Below are 17,861 nucleotides of genomic sequence, written 5' to 3'. Positions count from 1 at the left end.
AGATGACATAAACTTCGAGAGTTAAAAGAAGAGTTCGATGTAATAAAAATATTATTATTCCTAAGCAGTTTTCCCAAGATCGTTAAGAATCTAAATGAGAATTGAGAATGCACAAGTTTTGGGATAAGTGAGAAAACCCTATTGTATTAAGGTCTTGATCTATTGGTTAAAACTGAAAGCATGTACAATAGGTTTCAGGTTCGAATCCTCGCCCCTATTTGCCATTTGTAAATTGTGACAGTAAATTTCGGTCAACTACAAAACAAGGTGGCACAAGTTTAATATTGGCAAATATGAAGGACCATCGCAGGCTAAAAATGGTTGTGGGGGCGAGCCCATGGGCCATGGACCTGACTTAAACAGGTATGACCCATACCAAGCCCATTTTGCATAGTATCGGGCCAAAAAATTCAAATAGGGCTAAGGCTCGACCCATCGTATCTAAGCCTAATTTTACTAAATTTAGCATGCTTTGTTGAGCCATGCCGTGCCTTGTCGTGATTTTTTCAAAAAATGCAGCTCATGACTTCGTGCTCGTGTCATACCATGCTTTTTTTGTGCTCGTGTCGGGCCGTGCTTTTTCGTGCCCGGACAGCCCGACCCAGCCTACATCCATCTTTATGACGTAGGCCAAGCCGTTTGTCATTTGTGACCTTCTGTTTCAGGAAACAAAAAACCTTTCCATTGCCAAGCCATGGCCATGAAAGTTTGTGTTCCTCTTTACTGTCGGTACAAATGCAAACTTGAACTGCTGCTCTAATACTAGACAGAAGAACTGAAACAACAGTTGTAACATGAATTAAGTGCATAGTCTTTCAAGCTAACTATTCCGAAATGTGATGAGACTTCTCAAATGGTTTTAAAATCCTCTAATTACATAACTACAAAGTACCAACCCAGGTTCTACATAATTATTACAATCAACCTTGTAGATGTGAAAATCAACCTCGTCCACGAACAACTCTTCATGTTTGAGCCCTTGCTTTCATACCTTACAATGGCATTCCCTTTGGAAAAATTTTGTCTTTGATCCACATGTAAATTGGAACCAGTACGTAGTATGTCGACGCCAGAGCCCCTAGGAGGAAACGGTAGAGAAACACAAGTGGGTGCACCGGTTTTTGGACATCCTCGACCTTTGGACCAAGCTGCATTCACATAAATGTCAAATCAGAATCAAGACATTGAAACTTTGCAATCATCGTATGTAGAACCAGAATCAACACATTGAAACTTTGCAATCATCATGTGTAGAGTGATTGCATAATAGTACTCTAATGGAAAGGCATGCACCAAACTTGAATATAAGTACTTAATTTTTGCTAGAAAAACACTCTTTCGCGGTGGCATAAAAGTGGGTCGTGGCGGTATATATGGTGGTGACCAAGTTTATACCACCAGGAAGAGAGTTGGCTTTCTTTTATGGCTAAAAAAAAATGTTTATGCTCCCTCCCAGATAGATGCCTAACATTCCTCCTATTCGCATATGATCAAATGGGTTAACATCAGAAACACAAAATATTTTCCGTACTAGAAAACTCTAGTCTACGAGTGAATTTCCCCTTAAATTATGACTTGGAAATTTAAGGCTCCGTTTGGTAGGGAGTAAAGCGTTTTCATGGAAAACGATTTTACCATTTTCAATCATTTTACGTTGCTTGGTTTGGCAAAGAATGGAAAACAATTTTCCATAACTCAATGAAAGTTGGAAAAAAAATTGCATTTGAAAGGGAGGGAAATCACATTTTCCACCTTACCTCCCTCTCCCTTCTTCCCCTCAATCTTCCACCATTTTCTCTTGTTTTCTTTTAAGGAACTAAACGAAGAAAAACTAGTTTGGACTTGTATTAACCCTTGGAAAATCAGTTTGCACTGAAAAAGTTTTACATCAAACCAAACGAAGCCTAAAGGTAAAAATCACATGGAAATAGACCAATGGGTTCATCGTCTTGCCAACATCAAATCGCACAAGTATACCTCCGTGAACATTCATCATACACTTATGACTTATTAAGCAATGTCATAGTCTGATTCTATGAAGAGAGTAGCTGCATATCTTTGCACAAACAATCTATGACAGGAAACTAAATGGACATTTCTTATAGTCAAAAGTCTAACAGATGATAAATAGGGAAAAAAGAGACAAACCAAAGTTCAAAACAAAAATTGAAAGAGACGAGCATCCTTTTACTCCAGCTCAATCTATATCATATATGAAGTACGAAGTAAATGAATAGAAAGACAAGTTACCTGCAAGGGAGAATCTCCAGAGGCAGGTTTGACACCTGTTACAGAACACCCCATAATGAGTCCATGGCGCCTAACTCCACGGTACCACTTAGGGCCAATCCTTTTTAGTTGAACATCCTTAAAACCTGCTTTCTGAAACCATTCGATATACTCTTCCTCCTTTGGGAAGAGCATCCACACATCCGCAAAGAAGCGAGACAGCCAAAATGTTGGATAAACAGGTCCGATCAAGCATGCTTTCCCTCCCAATTTTAGCACCCTGTATGCTTCCCTTATGCCTCTTTGCGGATCAGGCCAGTACTCAATACTGAGATCAATCAAACATCATCATCATTCAAATTAGGATTTTTTATCAAAAAGGAACTTTTAAAGTCCAAAAATTGTGACAAAGGACCTTATAAAAAAACTTGTTGTGAGATGGGACATAAAATTGATTTTTTGTTGTGAATTGGGACCTTTACCCAATGTTTGGACTTTAAAAGGTCCTTCAAATTAACTAATGTTAAACAGACCCATCTCAACAAACCCACCTCATATGTTCCTTGGACAGCAAATGTGATATGCAAAAGTGACAATGAAGGCATACAACCTCTTGAGCAAAACATGTATTGCCAATGCATAATTCTAATGGAAACTTCCTACCCGCTCATAAAGACATATTTTAAACCCACCTTATATGTGCGTACCTTAGAGATTCATAGTTAAAACAAACAAAAGATGATTTCCAAAAGCAAAATACATGCACAAAGCCTTTTAAGCGCCTCCACATCCTTAATTTCTGCATATCATGTCACTGCACTTTTCTTATGGAAAATTTGTAATGCATCCAAATTATACAAGACTGTGTGTATCACTATCATACACAATTCATGGTTAAAAACAGAAATGAAATTACACTTGTAACAACTAACAAGTTCAGGATAACTGAAAGTTCATTTTCAAACTTATGCACTCATGATCTGATCTGCAGGAATATACTGGCTCAGCACCTCTGCAAAAATTTATTCAGGGTATCGACTCAAAACTACTCAATGGTGAAATTTCTATCTCTTTGATTGCTTCTTTTTACAGGTTCAAGTAAGATTACCATTTACGAGGCTTAAATCAGTCATCTTCACAACAATGAGCAAGCTTTCTAGGTCACAATGTCACATGAAAATTAATTTATATAGAACATAATATCATCATACCACACATGGATAAAAATAACACTACAACCAACAATAAACTAACCCAACTACCAATCAAAAGACAATTCAATTCCACAACCAAACTACACAAACAACAAAACTCAGAACCAAATCATAAATCACAATAAACTCAGAAAAATTCAAGCTAACATATACCTTCCAGCAGAAACATATCTATCAGCATAATCAGTAGGAAAAGGGAGATCCTCAGCATCCCCCTCAATAATCCTACACTCCTTCAAAGGCTTTTTCGCTTTCGCCTTTGCCAACTGATGGGGTGATTGATCCAAAATAGTGACATTTTTAGGATCAACATGCTTAATAATACCCAATGTAGTAAACCCAGTTCCACCCCCAACATCAACCACAAGCATGTTCCTGTTATTCAAATCTGCAGGTTCCAATGCATCATCTCTCATATCCTCAGTCCAATGACCTGGGTTAATGATGTTATCATACACAATTGACAAGAACCTGTAAAACCAAAATGCCTCCTGTTTGTTTTGGATGAATCTGGGTTGTGAAGCAGGCCTTTCAGATGCTGAGAGAGTGCATTTTGTTACGGTGGTTAGGGTTTTAGCCCTTAAATTCCTGGAATTTGGGGGTAAATTCAATCTGGGTAGTTTGTAACTCCCAGTGAAATCTGACCCAGAAAACCTCAACCTATTTGGGGTTTTCCCACTGATTAAGGCGAGTTTATCAACACCATTCAGCATTGAACAAGCCATTGAATTCAATTCCCTACACAAACACACAAAAATTGAAAAACCCAGAAACAAAATTGAGTATAATTAATAAATTAAACAACACCCAACTAAAGAAATGTATGAATAAGAGTGTTGTGGTGGGAGAAAAGCTTACCGGAGAAGACGCGGAGGAGAGAGACAGAGGAGAGAGAAAGGTGCAATTAAATGAGCACCATAGATACAGTTATATGGACTGAAATGATGCAGAGTGATCTCTCGTTCTATCACTTCATCGTTGTACTTGTGATAGACAATGTTTTACTCGAGTAATCCGCCCAATTACTGTTCTTTTTTGAGAGGATGATTAGTGTAAAACTGTAAATTGCTCCCTTAATTATCTCTACAATGTTCTTTTTCGGACCATTTCAAAATACATAATTGCGACAATTTTTATTACACAATCGGTTGTTAGATTGGTGTGCGTGTATAATTAGAATTATTTTTTTATTCAATTTCTTCTTTATATCTTATTCGTAGCATTATTATAATTACACTCGGTTGAGATACAAGGTGTGAATTTATTATTAAGATTTATTGTACGTTGGAATTACTTATGCAATGACGGATGAATTGCCGAATTAGGCATGTAACAGACGGGTTAGTATTGATTAATTGATTGTTCTTTAATCGTTTTAGGAAGTAGATGAACATAAATTTAACCTTTGATACAACCTATGTGTATAAATTATAGGTATTTTATAGTTTAGTGAGTTTGTTTTGTGTAATTAGTCTCATGGGTAAGTGTTAGTATTTCTAGAATGGAAATCAACTAATTTATATGATAATTTGAAACATGAAGTGTAGCGTTAAGCCGTTAACTAAGGGATATTTTGTTCCATTTAAAGATGTGTTGACGTCAAAAAATAATTTCTATGATAATATATGTCCCATGTTTTATGGATGGCTACATAAATGTCATGATTCTAGAGCATGTTTTTGAGAATATTCACCATATGATGATTCGAAGAAGAAATTTGTTTCAATACCTTATATTTGTTCTTGTAAAGGGAAGATTTTGTTTGTATTTGTTGTATGACTTCACTCTAATGAAATATATTGTTTCACGTCTTTAAAATTTGGTGGAAGGTAGCCGCAAGTACCTGAGCTCTCGAATCAAGTTACGCTTGTCTCTAACTAGTTAGGGTCTTGTTGAATAATATTTTTTGTGTAGGGTTATTGTACCCGAATGTTAATAATGTGTACAGAAATGCAAGGTCACTTCGTTTTTTGTCGGATTGGGGCAATTCGGGTCATCTTTTACTGTTCTTATTTACTCGGAAAGCCCACAGCAATGGAAGGTAGCCCAGAAACATATATATGTTGGGAAAGTCATTTGTATCAATATCACTATCATTATCCATCCATTACCCACTCCTAAATGGCCCAACTAAACAAATGTCTAAAGAGGTGGATAATCAATCGAACCTATCATCTTTTGTGGGCTAAGCCTACCACAAATATTGATGTGAATCAATGAGGCCTAACCAATTTCTTGGACAAGTTGGACCTATACCATTTCCATTTCATTAAGCAATTACATTGTTTTTTTGTTTTTGTGTTTTCTTTTGGTGTGAAGCAAGTACTTCCTCCATTTTTTTTAATTGCACTATCTTAGATTTTACGCTTTTCAATGCACTATTTTAACCATTAATATCTCTTATTATATATTTGAAAAAATTATAAAAATTTGATAATTTGAAAGTATATTTCGAGACGAATCTAACAAGATCCCACATGAATATACTTTTCTTTACATATAAATCACAAAAAATAACTATACAAGAATATGTGAATAGTGCTAAAACCTAAGGGCCTGTTCGGTACCATTTTTTGTTTTCAGTTTTCTGTTTTTTACAAAACTAAAAACCGAAATATGAAAACCACAAAAAGTAGTTTCCAATTTTATGTAGTCAGTTTTCAAAATCAACTTAATTACTATAGGTATGACTATTTTTTGGTTAATGATTCAATCTAAATCATACGACTTTCAAAACCAAAAAACTGGAAACTGCTAGTGATACCGAACGAGCCCTAAGATGGTGCAATTAAAAAAAATGGAGGAAGTATATCGTTGGATGAACATATGTATCACCATAGTAGATAGATCAAAACATTTGGTGAAGATGTTCAGGGCGCAAAGTTCTTTTTTGATGTGAATGAGCCATGAGGAAAATATAAATAACAAACCGGACAAACTAATTTGAACCTGAGACCTAAAGTCGAGACGTTATTGGTAATCTAAAGCACATAGTAAGTTGTCTAGAGGCTCGTCTTAAAAGCAACTTTTAATATACAACTGATTGTAACTTACGAAGTACAAGTTATAATTTTTGTACCATACAAGGCCCATCCGAGAGAGGTTATTGCAGCACTTCTATTGGGTTAGCTTATGTACTCAAGATAAGTGGCCCAGGCCCATCTCTTGTAAGAGAGGACTATATTAAGACCAAATTCGAATATCAAATAAGGGCATATGGCCCATATGCATTGCTCATCACGGTCTATTTTATAGTACGTCATTTTTTTTATTTTTTTTTACAATCATACTCGAATTGAAATACCATAATAGGGTTTAGGAATGCTGAAGTAAATAACAAGGCCATGCAATTTAAGCGTTTGTGAATACTTTTTACTAACTCGGAAAATCGTTGGGTCCAATTGGTAAAGAAAAGTACCTCAAACATGTTTGTTTTATTGAATATGTTCCTTTTCTTTGCAATGGCTCAATTTAATGAAGCTACAATCAATGTTTAAGGAATTCGTTGGCTAGTAGGGGTGGTAAGAGCATAGACTTCTGGAAAAAGCAATTGGGCTTTCTCATCTCCAATAGCAGATTTGGTGAACAACCTTTCGCCTATTCTTAGCCAAAAAGTGACAGATTTCATCAACTTTAATAAACAATGGGATGAGGCTAAGCTTGGGAAGGTTTTACATAGTTGTTTAGTTGCCAAAATATTATCAATCCTGATTCGTAGAAACGAGATCCCAGATAAATCATTTTGGGGTACTGATTCCAAGTGACACTTTCACCGCTAAATCAGCAGCCTGCTTAATTCAAGGGTTTTCTTTAGCCCTGGATGACAAGGTCTGCTTTAGTTGGATTTGGAAGTTAAATGTCATTCCAAAAATAAAATAAAAAACTATATGGAAAATTTGCAATGATGCTCTTCCTTCCAAGGAAAGATTGTTTAGAAGTCATGTAGGAGTCCCCTCCAATGTCAATTTCGTTCTCACCACACCGAAGATGACTCCCATCTTTTTCTCCATTGCCCTTATGGTGTAGATCGCTTGAAAAGCTCCAGCACTTCCAAGGTGGGTCTGGTTTCTCGCCAATGCCCGACTCTTCTATACTAGATAATTCCACGTCTTTATGTGATTTTCGATTAATATGCTAATAATAAAGGGTTTCTTTGGTACAAAAAAGGGGCAATTCCCCACCTAAAATAAAATTACACAATTAAACTAGGTGTAGCAACACCTACAAAAACCTCATGAGGAGGGACATGGAAGAACATAAATGAAATATTTGACAAGAGGAAAAAACCTTTTAATTTTTGGCAGCTCTCAAATTTGTTAAATAACCAAACATTTACTCTCTGACAACTAGGGAAAAAACTGGTTTGCCCTTTTTGCTAGGTAGAATGAATAATTTATTTATTTTAAAAAATAAAATAAAAATTAGTATAGTACAGAAAATAAAATAAAAGCATGAACTGACACAAATGTTTTACAAGGGACCTAAGATTAATAAATTGTGATAATGTGGTTAATTTAATCTACAAAATACCTCACAATGACGTCATAAAACAACAAATATTTATAGTCCCCCCCAGCAAGCAAGGACTGATGCATACTGAATTACTGATCAATTAAATTATATTGTAATCCTATATATTTATAGTACTATAAAATTTATTTTATTTTTAAAAATAAAATAAAATTTGACAATTAAAAATTAAAAATTGGGCCTTAAATATTGTACTAATACAACAAGTTGGGAGTAGAGTTCAAGTTAATTGCTTCCTTAATTGAAGTGCATGACATCATCATACATCACTAATTAGGGAGTCGTAAACTATTTTTAAATTGTATTCTATAAATAGTAATATTATATTGTGTAGTGTAGTTTACATGTACTTAAGGATTATGTGTGTGTGTTAGAGTGAGTGAGGCATGTGAAGAAGGGAAGTTCCCAAGTTGATTGCCAGCCTTGAAGACCATTATATGACTTTGATTCTAACATCAATCTCACATTCTCATACTCTTGACTCAATTCATAAGTCCACTTGGTATAAAAAAAAAACTCCTTGATTTGATACAAATATCTAGCTAAAACCCTTAATTTCGATTATTGAAACTCTGTTCTGTTCACCTTATTCTTATTCTTATTCTTATTGTTTATTATTTATTCTTCTTAAAATCAAAAGAGAGAAGAAAAAATCAGACCAAATTAAACGGAGAAAAAGATAAAAATACTCACTGAAAACATTCAGACCATGGTTATTAAACCGCTATTCAAATCGTATAATCTTAAATGTCTTACGATTTGATTACGATTCTACTATTTTTTTCTCGACTAGCGAAAACCTCGTAAATTTGAATCATGCCGAGAAAGTAATTAATAGAAAAATATTGTTAATGATTACTTATTTAACTATTAAACAACTAAATATTTCAATTATTAAGTTTCTCCCTATAATATAAGCACTTTAAATGAAATTTATGAATCAACTCTTGATTATATTTGTTCGTAGAATCGTAACGATTCGATTCTAAGAGTTCCTTCCGATTCAAAGTAGAATCACAATTTTGATAACATTGATTCAGAACAGACCAAACCAGACCCAACAAGAGAACAAAGCCTCCATTCAATCATCTTTATAGTTGACAACTTGACATCAATTATGTATGTACTAGAATGGTAAGTAATACAACTATACAAGTGTTCATTACGGAGTATAATTTATCACAAAGTATTCATAGTATATACTCATAATCGTGATTATATTATTTATTACGGAGTAGTTACTACTCTATGGTCTATAAATCTATAATCTAGCATTAATTAAATTCGAGAATGACGTCAAGTGTATGCTAGCTACTATACTAGGTAAACCACATTGAGTAAATTGGACTCTTTATCTAGCTCTAAAAACCACTAATTAAGAGTTTTTAAGGCAATAATTAAGAGTTTTTAAGGCAATTGTTACTCCTTGGATTTCAACAAGTTGACGCATTTAACTCGCAAAAGTTATATAGAAATAGCAATTTGCATTTTATAGGGAGGACAAAATTGCGGCACTATGCCACTAACCCATTAACTAAGATACAATTATATCAACTTGTATCATATAGTTGCATGTATCAATTAATTAGCCACTTATTTTGGCTTTCTTTGATTTTTTTTTGGCTTGGGAGAGTGTAATTTTAGAAATTACTCCATCAAACATGACCACAACAACTTGTTTGAAAAATATGGCACAATTTATTTGGGAAATAGAGCCATAAAGGATATTATGCTTACGCGATATGATGCAGGGTCGACATCTATTTTTGCCGCAATTTTATTTTATTTTTTTAGGAAAAATATTTTTTAAAGTAATGTCAATTTTTAATATTTTATACCCTTGTAAAGCACAAAAAATTATCTTATTTTCAAGCACACCTTAGAGTTACATGTACCAAATCAAAGGTAAAATTATAAGCAATATAAGTTCAATTACTTGTTTATTTATTTATTTTGAAGATAAGACGAAGTGTCCTATAGGATCTGAATCCAGCATGGATTAACCTGATCCGAGTTAGCAAGTTAGACAGTTTGAAAGTGATGAAGTAATAATTGGGATTGAACTTTCAACCTTTTTGGTTGAAATGTGGAATCTTTTCCATTACCCAGGACATTGTTTGGTAATATAAGTGCATGTGTGTAGTGAAAACAATATGTTCATATATAATGGTTTCTTCCTAATTCTTATCATGCATTCATTAGTTGTAAACGAAGTAGGAAACTAATCATTATGGTCCTATACAACTACTCGACTAATCATTTTTCCTTAAAATGGGCTAAAACCTAGCGAGTCCTTTTTTGGGTGGTACTGTCCAATGATATACTTCCTCCGTTTCTGAAAGTTCTTTACGCTTAGGAATATGTGTCCAAAATATGAAAACTTTGACCGTAAATTCTCACTATTATATACATCAAAACTTTACATGTAATATCTTGTTAGATTGGTCTCATTATGTATTTTCAGAATATCAACTTTTTATATTTTTTTCACATAGAAAATTGGATATAATAGTAGTTAAATATTGCATTGGAGTCCGTGCAAATAGTAACTGTAAAGAACTTTCTGAAACGGAGGTAGTACATTAGACCGGCTCAACCACGTTATGAGCCTATGAATTGATCTTTTTCTTGAAGTCTTTGTAATTGAAGGCCCAATGTTCATCTGTACTTTATTTTAATTGTTGTGTGCAAGAATACCGTAGCTCATCTTGTGACACGATGGGATTTGTAGTACTCCGTAATTTGATTTACAACAATTTTCACATATCAAGTCAACAACTAGGGGGTCAACGGAGAAGATCTGGCTATCTATTAAGCGTTAAGTAGTTTGTTTTTAGTGTGTTATGTAAGCTCGTTGTTGTATTTGTGAACCGTTTTTATTTATACAATATTAAGCGTATGTCCAAAATAAAAAATAAAAAACAAATAATTCACGCATAACGTTTCCTTTAAAAAAATATCTTATATGTTTTCGACCCGGCCAGTTGAAGCGGAAATGGATTGTGGATTTCATTCCTTTCCAATGTATTATGGTTGGTCATTTTAACAACGAAATCTCATATCAAGACGTTTTTAACTCCATTCTAACTCTTACTCACCTCTTAAAAAACTATTAGTCATATTTTGACTTTTTAATCCGTTTCATGTTAGCCGATCCCAAATCATATCGGGACTAAGACTTTGTTATTGTTGTTGTTGTTGTAACCCGTTTCAACTCAATATTTAAATATTTATATTAAGAAAATATAAAGAGTTGAAATTGTTAAATTACATATTGAGATGAACGAACAAGATCTCACATGAATATGTTTTAAATGACGTTTTGAATCCATAACTCCTTAAAATAAATGTTATACCATAATTCCATTTCAATTTATCCCTCTTAAGTGATATGTAAAGCCATTATTATTTTATGAGTCAATTCATAAACTGATCGACAGTCAAATTAAACATAATTAACATGAACAGATAATATATATATATATATATATATATATATATATATATATATATATATTATATATATATATATATATATATATATATATAATATATATATATATATAGAGAGAGAGAGTTTAATTTATGAAATTATTCACGTGGATGTAATATTCCCTCCCCTGACTTTGGATCAAAGAAATCTTATTTCTGCATGATCATGTGCACAACTTCTGCAAGATTAGCTAACTATAATTCATTAATTAGTTTCTAATCTTTAGATTAACTGACATGATTGGTTCTTGTTAATAACTAATTTATCTGATCCTCTTAAAATTATCAATTTTAATTATATATTATTAAAAATATAGATGATACCTTTCACCATTACTGGACAAACATGCCAACTCTGCTGCTACTCATGAATCATTGTTCATTATTTCGGAGTGTTTGGTTTGGTGTAAAATGATTTCATCAAAAATAATTTTTCATTGTCAATGTTATTTAGTCTGGCTTTTAAGTAATTTGGTTTGGCAAGGATAGAAAACAATTTCCCATAATTTACTCAAAGATGAAAAAACTTTTTAATTTCATTTAAAAGGAAGGGAAACCATTTTTCCTCCTTATCAGACAAAGAAAAACTAGTTTGGAATTTGGGTATGTCTAAGGAAATTTAGGAGAAATAATATCAACCCTAAATTATTGAGATAGCCATAGGTATTTAGGAACCGATAGAGTAAAAACTAACTACTTCGTAAACTATCTTCGTTCCTTTTTATTTGTCGCTTTTGAAAAAACACAATAATTTAGAAAGTGCATATCCCCCTTCTTTTTTTTTTGGCTTTTAAGTGAATATCCCCTTGTCTAAAGAAATATTTAACTGAAATCATTAGTTAGGATTCTCTTAAAAACATTATTTCTTATAAATTCCTCTTGAAAATATTATTTCTGTGCACATTTGTATAATTTCGACCACGTAAAAGTTATATCTATAATTCAAAAGCGACAATTAAAAAGGAATAGAGAAAGTTAGTTAAAGCGACAATTAAAAAGAAACGGATAAAGTAACACTACAAGAAACTGTATCATTAACGACGGGAAATTCCGTCGCTAAAGACCAATAATCATTGATTAACGACGTGATTTCCTGTCGCGAACCCGTCATAAAATCTCGTCGTCGTTAATGGAAAATCTCGTCGTTAACCCGTCGTAAAAGACATTTGCGATGATTGTTCACGTCTTTGTTTGATTGTTATCCACGTCGCAAAAGTATTTTACGACAAGATTTTTTATATATCAATCGTTATTATATAGGTTGTCATTAAAAATACAAATTTTTGTAGTGTAAATTGATAATCCAAAATTTTACTGAACAGTGCGATTTCCTAAGCATTTACATATAGGAACATAGAGCAGTAGTGCCGTGCGTTGGTCACAGCAAATAGGATTGGGTTTGCCCTAAAAGATGAAAATTCCATTAATCACAGAAAGTGGACACTTTTAATTTCCTAAAATTAATTCTCACAAAATAAATAAATGGAATTAAAGAACAGTCTTCAAGACGGTCCAAGTGGTAAAACCCAGAAATGGAGAAGAATCAGAATCCCATATAAGTTCATGATTGATGCACCATTCCCAAATCCACTTCTCTCCAATCAACTTATTTCTTGCTAATTAACATTCTAATTTTAATTATAACAATAACCTTATAAATATAATGCTTTAGTCTATAGGCATATACTTGATTAATGTATGCACTAGGCGTACAGTAAATGTATTATTCAACGGGATAACTTTTATCCATTTTTGTTAATTTTTAACCTATTTTGAATAACTTTTATATTATCAACTTTTTTTTTTTGATAAATAAACATTTTTAAAGGGTTACTTATACATAATTAGTTAAAGAGTTAATTTTTATTAAAGTGGAAAAAAATCACTAAAAATAGATAACTTTTACAATATATCAGGGTAACTTTTAACTTTTACACAGATGTATAATATTTATTGTACACTACATTTAAATAAAAATTTGTGAAAAGAATAAACTTCGTCCGATTTTTATTTATTTGCTTCATTTGGACTTCAAAGAATGTTTATACAAAGTACGTACATGTACATGTGTAAGTGTAATTCTGCAGTATAAATATGTGTACGTGTTGATTGATCCAGCCATGTAATAGTCATCAGTTATCTCAATTGTACAATGCGGTGACTAAGATAGAGTCCCCTCTCGTGTCTAGGATTTCCTAAGTTATTTATCTTACCCTTTTTTTTAAAATGTAAGTAATATCCGGTGAACTAGTAAATCAAGGGCCAACATAAAAACTAAGCTTTGGTAAAGCATACAATTATACAAAGATTAACACTACAAGAAATTGTACTATTAACGACGGGAAATCCCGTCGCGAAAGGCCAATAATTGTTGATTAACGACGGGATTTCCTGTCGCGAACCCGTCATAAAAGGGGGCCGTCGTTAATAGAAAATCCCGTCGTAAATCCGCCGTAAAAGACATTTGCGACGGTTATTCCCGTCATTGTTTGGTTGTTAGCCCCGTCGTAAAAGGCTTTTACGACGGGATTTTTGACCCGTCGTAATTAAGTTGTCGTTAAAGATACAAATTCTTGTAGTGTAATCATATGATTTGAAATGAGACTAGGCCGGCCACAAATTAAAGTCGCATTATTATTATGATAGAGTACTTATTAACATGACATATTTTGTCTTATTTAGTTTGAAGGCTAGGGTTGTAGGAATAATAGTGGAAATAATTAGGTTAAAGGCTATGGGAAGGTAGGTTAATTATATAGCAAAGTTTTGTTCTTTTAAAGATACAATTCGAAATTAGAGTATCAATCATTATACTCTATGTCATTGTTGTTCTCATCACGTAATTATCATTTATAGCTCTCTAGGCTACATAAGCTAATAACAACTAAACTCAATTATTAATTTATTATTAGTATATATTCTTGCTAATTAACTAGCTTAATTAATTAGCTACCTAATTTGTACGGAATGTTGTGATTGCTTATTAATTTAATTAAAAAAAGAAGTAATTGGCCGTAAAAGTTGATGCAAGTGTGTTTGGTGAAGGAATGTGTGCAGAAGAAAAGGGTCGGTGAAATTGAAGTTGGGAAACTGTGAACAAGGTTAGTTAATTTAATTTTATCTTCTTCATGTCAAAAAAAAATAAAAATAAAAATAAAAAAATTTATCTTTTTACACCATTCATGCAATTACCACACTCCACAACATGGGATTATGGGAACTTGAGAGAGACTTGTGGACCATCTTCTCTATTCTTTTGTGAGCCTATAATTTAATATCATAGAATTTGTACTTTTTTTACCTTAATAAAAAGGTTAAATTGTTAAACTTTATGAATTTTACCTTATTGATCAATTGTACGAAGTATAACGGATGAGTATAATGGATTAATAGTGGTTTAATTGTCATGAGAATTGAGATGATGAAAATAACAAAAAATGCATGTGTACTAAACTACTAACAAGGCGCATGAATATCCCTAATTAACCTAGCTAATTGCTAAACTATAGGGAATACATAATTTTATTGTCTCATATTATTCGTAGACATATATATTCTTCTATTTATATTACAAACTAGGTTTCTTTAGTTTTATGGGCTTCTATCTATCTCACATCATACACTACAACATAACTATATCTCATATGATATATCTACCAGAATACCTACGTTATCCTCAACACTAGTGGACCGGAGTAGTCCATAACAAATTACGTTTTCAAAATCATTGGATTGGGATTGTCGAGGCTCCCTCTCATACCGTACACCCCCTAATTCGGCTCCACCCCTAATAAGGGCCGGTAAAACCAGACAACGATTTCCAAGTAGAGAATAAAATTTTAATCCCTTCGTTCGTAATAAGTGGCACACTTTCAATTCTTTTTCCAATCGGTTCAAATAATGGACGTACACAACTACTATAAACGGTAAAGGACCAATATTATCATTATTTAATTTCCTCCATCACGATCCACTAACTTTTCTCACCTACACATTCTCCTATTCTAACAATATCAAATGGATCCACTAACTTTATTTTACATTAAACAACTCATCTTACGGTCTTCTTCTACTATTTATTCTGAAACTACGTACTCCGTATTTGTTCAAGGGAGCGTGTCAGTTATTGCGAAATAGACAGAGTATAATTATTTTTTTATGTTTGGTTATATATGATGACAAGAGGTTATGATATGCACAATTGCATGTGATCATGCACAGTGAGATCGAATGAAGGGGATGGAAATCAGATCGAAAAAAAAAAAAAAAAAAAGAAAAGAAAAGAAAAGAAAAGAAAAGAGAGATGGATTTAGCATATGAAAGTGGAAATGATAGAATCGTAGATTAGACAAGACATCCTTGTAAAAAGATGTAAGAAAGTTAGTACCTACCATAATGAAAAAGTGGAGCAATACTTAGGAAATGAGGATCATATAAATATATGATATGTAAGTGTACGTAACGCAAGGTTCATGTATTGCCATTAACCCCCACATGCAGAGATCAGAAACCCTAAGGATGGGTCTGATCATGACTCATGATCGAGTGTCCTTCATTTTTGTATCTTGATCTTTTTGTGCAGCTCAATTTTGGCCTACCATTCTGAAATCCAGATCAGTACGTAGACCCATTTTACCTAGTGTTATGCCCATTATTGGTTCCCAAATTTTGAGGAATATTATTCAAACTTCAATACTCCTACATACTACCTCCGTTTCAGAAAGTTTTTTACGCTTTGGAAAATGTGTCCAAAGTATAAAAGCTTTGACCGTAAATTCTCACCATTATATACATCAAAATGTTACATGTAAGATTTTGTTAGATTGGTCTCGAGATGTATTTTCAGAATATCAAATATCTATTTTTTTACATGCGAAATTGGATATATTAGTAGTTAAATATTGAATTGGAGTCCGTGCAAATAGTAACTTTAAAGATTTTTTTGAAACGGAGGTAGTATATAATTGGATTACAAATTAATTATTATTGTTGTTAGACACACACTCAACAAATTAAATCCAAGAATTCAAGATTGTATAATTCGACTTATAGTTCATGAGCAATTTTACTTAAAGCTCGGTATAATTTAACGAGAACAACTTTAACGACAAAAAAAAAAAAAAAACGAGAACAATTGTGTCCATATATCATTGATTTAACGAGAACAATTATGACTATGATAATGACAAATCCAATGCTCGATATTGGTATTTTTTAATATTATTATACCATAAGGTTGTTCAAGTATGCACACAAATTAAAATTACTTCAATAAATAAATTTGTATTATTTTAACGCATTTCAATTCCACTAAATTAACATTATCATACCACATTTGAAGTAGAGTCTATACCTCAGCTAAGACATTCAATTCAATCCCGGAGATAGTCAATATCAAATACCATGTTAAACTACAAGAAATTTTACTATTAACGACGGGAAATTCCGTCGCGAAAGACCAGTAATCGACTAATCGTTGATTAACGACGGGATTTTCTGTCGCGAACCCGTCATAAAAAGGGGCCGTCGTTAATAGAAAATCCAGTCGTTAACCTGTTGTAAAAGACATTTGCGACGTTTATTTCCGTCTTTGTTTTATTGTTAGCCCCGTCGAAAAAGGCTTTTGCGACGAGATTTTTGACCCGTCGTAATTAGGTTGTCGTTAAAGATACAAATTCTTGTAGTGGAATTACTCCCTCCGTCCCGGAATACTCGACCCGGTTTGACCGGCACAGAGTTTAAGGGACTTGAATTGACTTATTTAATTTAATAGGTAGTAGTTGATAGTGGGGTATTTTTTTAATGTAGTTAGTGGGAAATGTGTAAAGGGGTGGGGTTGGGGGAGAGTAGGGGTTGAATTTTTAATTATTTTTTGTATGGAGTAGGGGGTAGGTGGGTTAATAGGGGTGGAGTGAGAAATAATATAATATTGTTAGAATATTTCCATTTTTAGAAACAGGTCAAGTATTAAGGGACGGCCCGATAAGGAAAACAGGTCAAGTATTCCGGGACGGAGGGAGTATCTTCAATTACATCAATAAAGACTAAATTGTTTGTATATAATTAAACATATATACACGAACACCCATGGCTTGTTAATTGGTTCAGTGGTGATTGAAGCTGAACTTGGTAGGGAGAATCCGTGTTCGATTCCCCACTACAACAATTGCGAGGGGAATGGCCGGAACTAACCACCAGAGCTCGCCCCAAATCCGAATTAGCCCTAAGGGTGAAACGGGTGCTAAAATACACACACAAAAAACATATATACACGAAGCACTACATTTATGTTTCCTAACAATAAATAAATTTATAATATTAAATGCATGGCTTACCATTTGTACAAATTCAAATTACCCTCTTTTGCAAATCCAACACGATTTACTCCAAATTTTT

At 33.1% G+C, this 17,861-nt stretch overlaps 1 protein-coding gene across 1 annotated transcript; it reads right to left on the bottom strand.

Annotated features, from left to right (window-relative positions):
• Nucleotides 1-805: 805 nt before the first annotated feature.
• On the bottom strand, nucleotides 806-4,601 carry LOC110783632 (2-methyl-6-phytyl-1,4-hydroquinone methyltransferase, chloroplastic). The gene is made up of 4 exons (NM_001428355.1): nucleotides 4,302-4,601; nucleotides 3,597-4,181; nucleotides 2,251-2,557; nucleotides 806-1,148 (listed from the first exon to the last, which is right to left on the bottom strand). Exons 2-4 carry the CDS (start codon nucleotides 4,166-4,168, stop codon nucleotides 993-995), a joined length of 1,035 nt encoding a protein of 344 aa, NP_001415284.1. The 5' UTR covers nucleotides 4,169-4,181; nucleotides 4,302-4,601; the 3' UTR covers nucleotides 806-992.
• Between the last annotated feature and the right edge of the window lie 13,260 nt (nucleotides 4,602-17,861).

This window comes from Spinacia oleracea, chromosome 5, assembly GCF_020520425.1.
Source record: "Spinacia oleracea cultivar Varoflay chromosome 5, BTI_SOV_V1, whole genome shotgun sequence".
In the NCBI taxonomy this organism is placed as follows: Eukaryota; Viridiplantae; Streptophyta; class Magnoliopsida; order Caryophyllales; family Amaranthaceae; genus Spinacia; species Spinacia oleracea.
The sequence above is the reverse complement of the archived record's forward strand: the minus strand, read 5'-3'. Positions and strand labels throughout refer to the sequence as shown.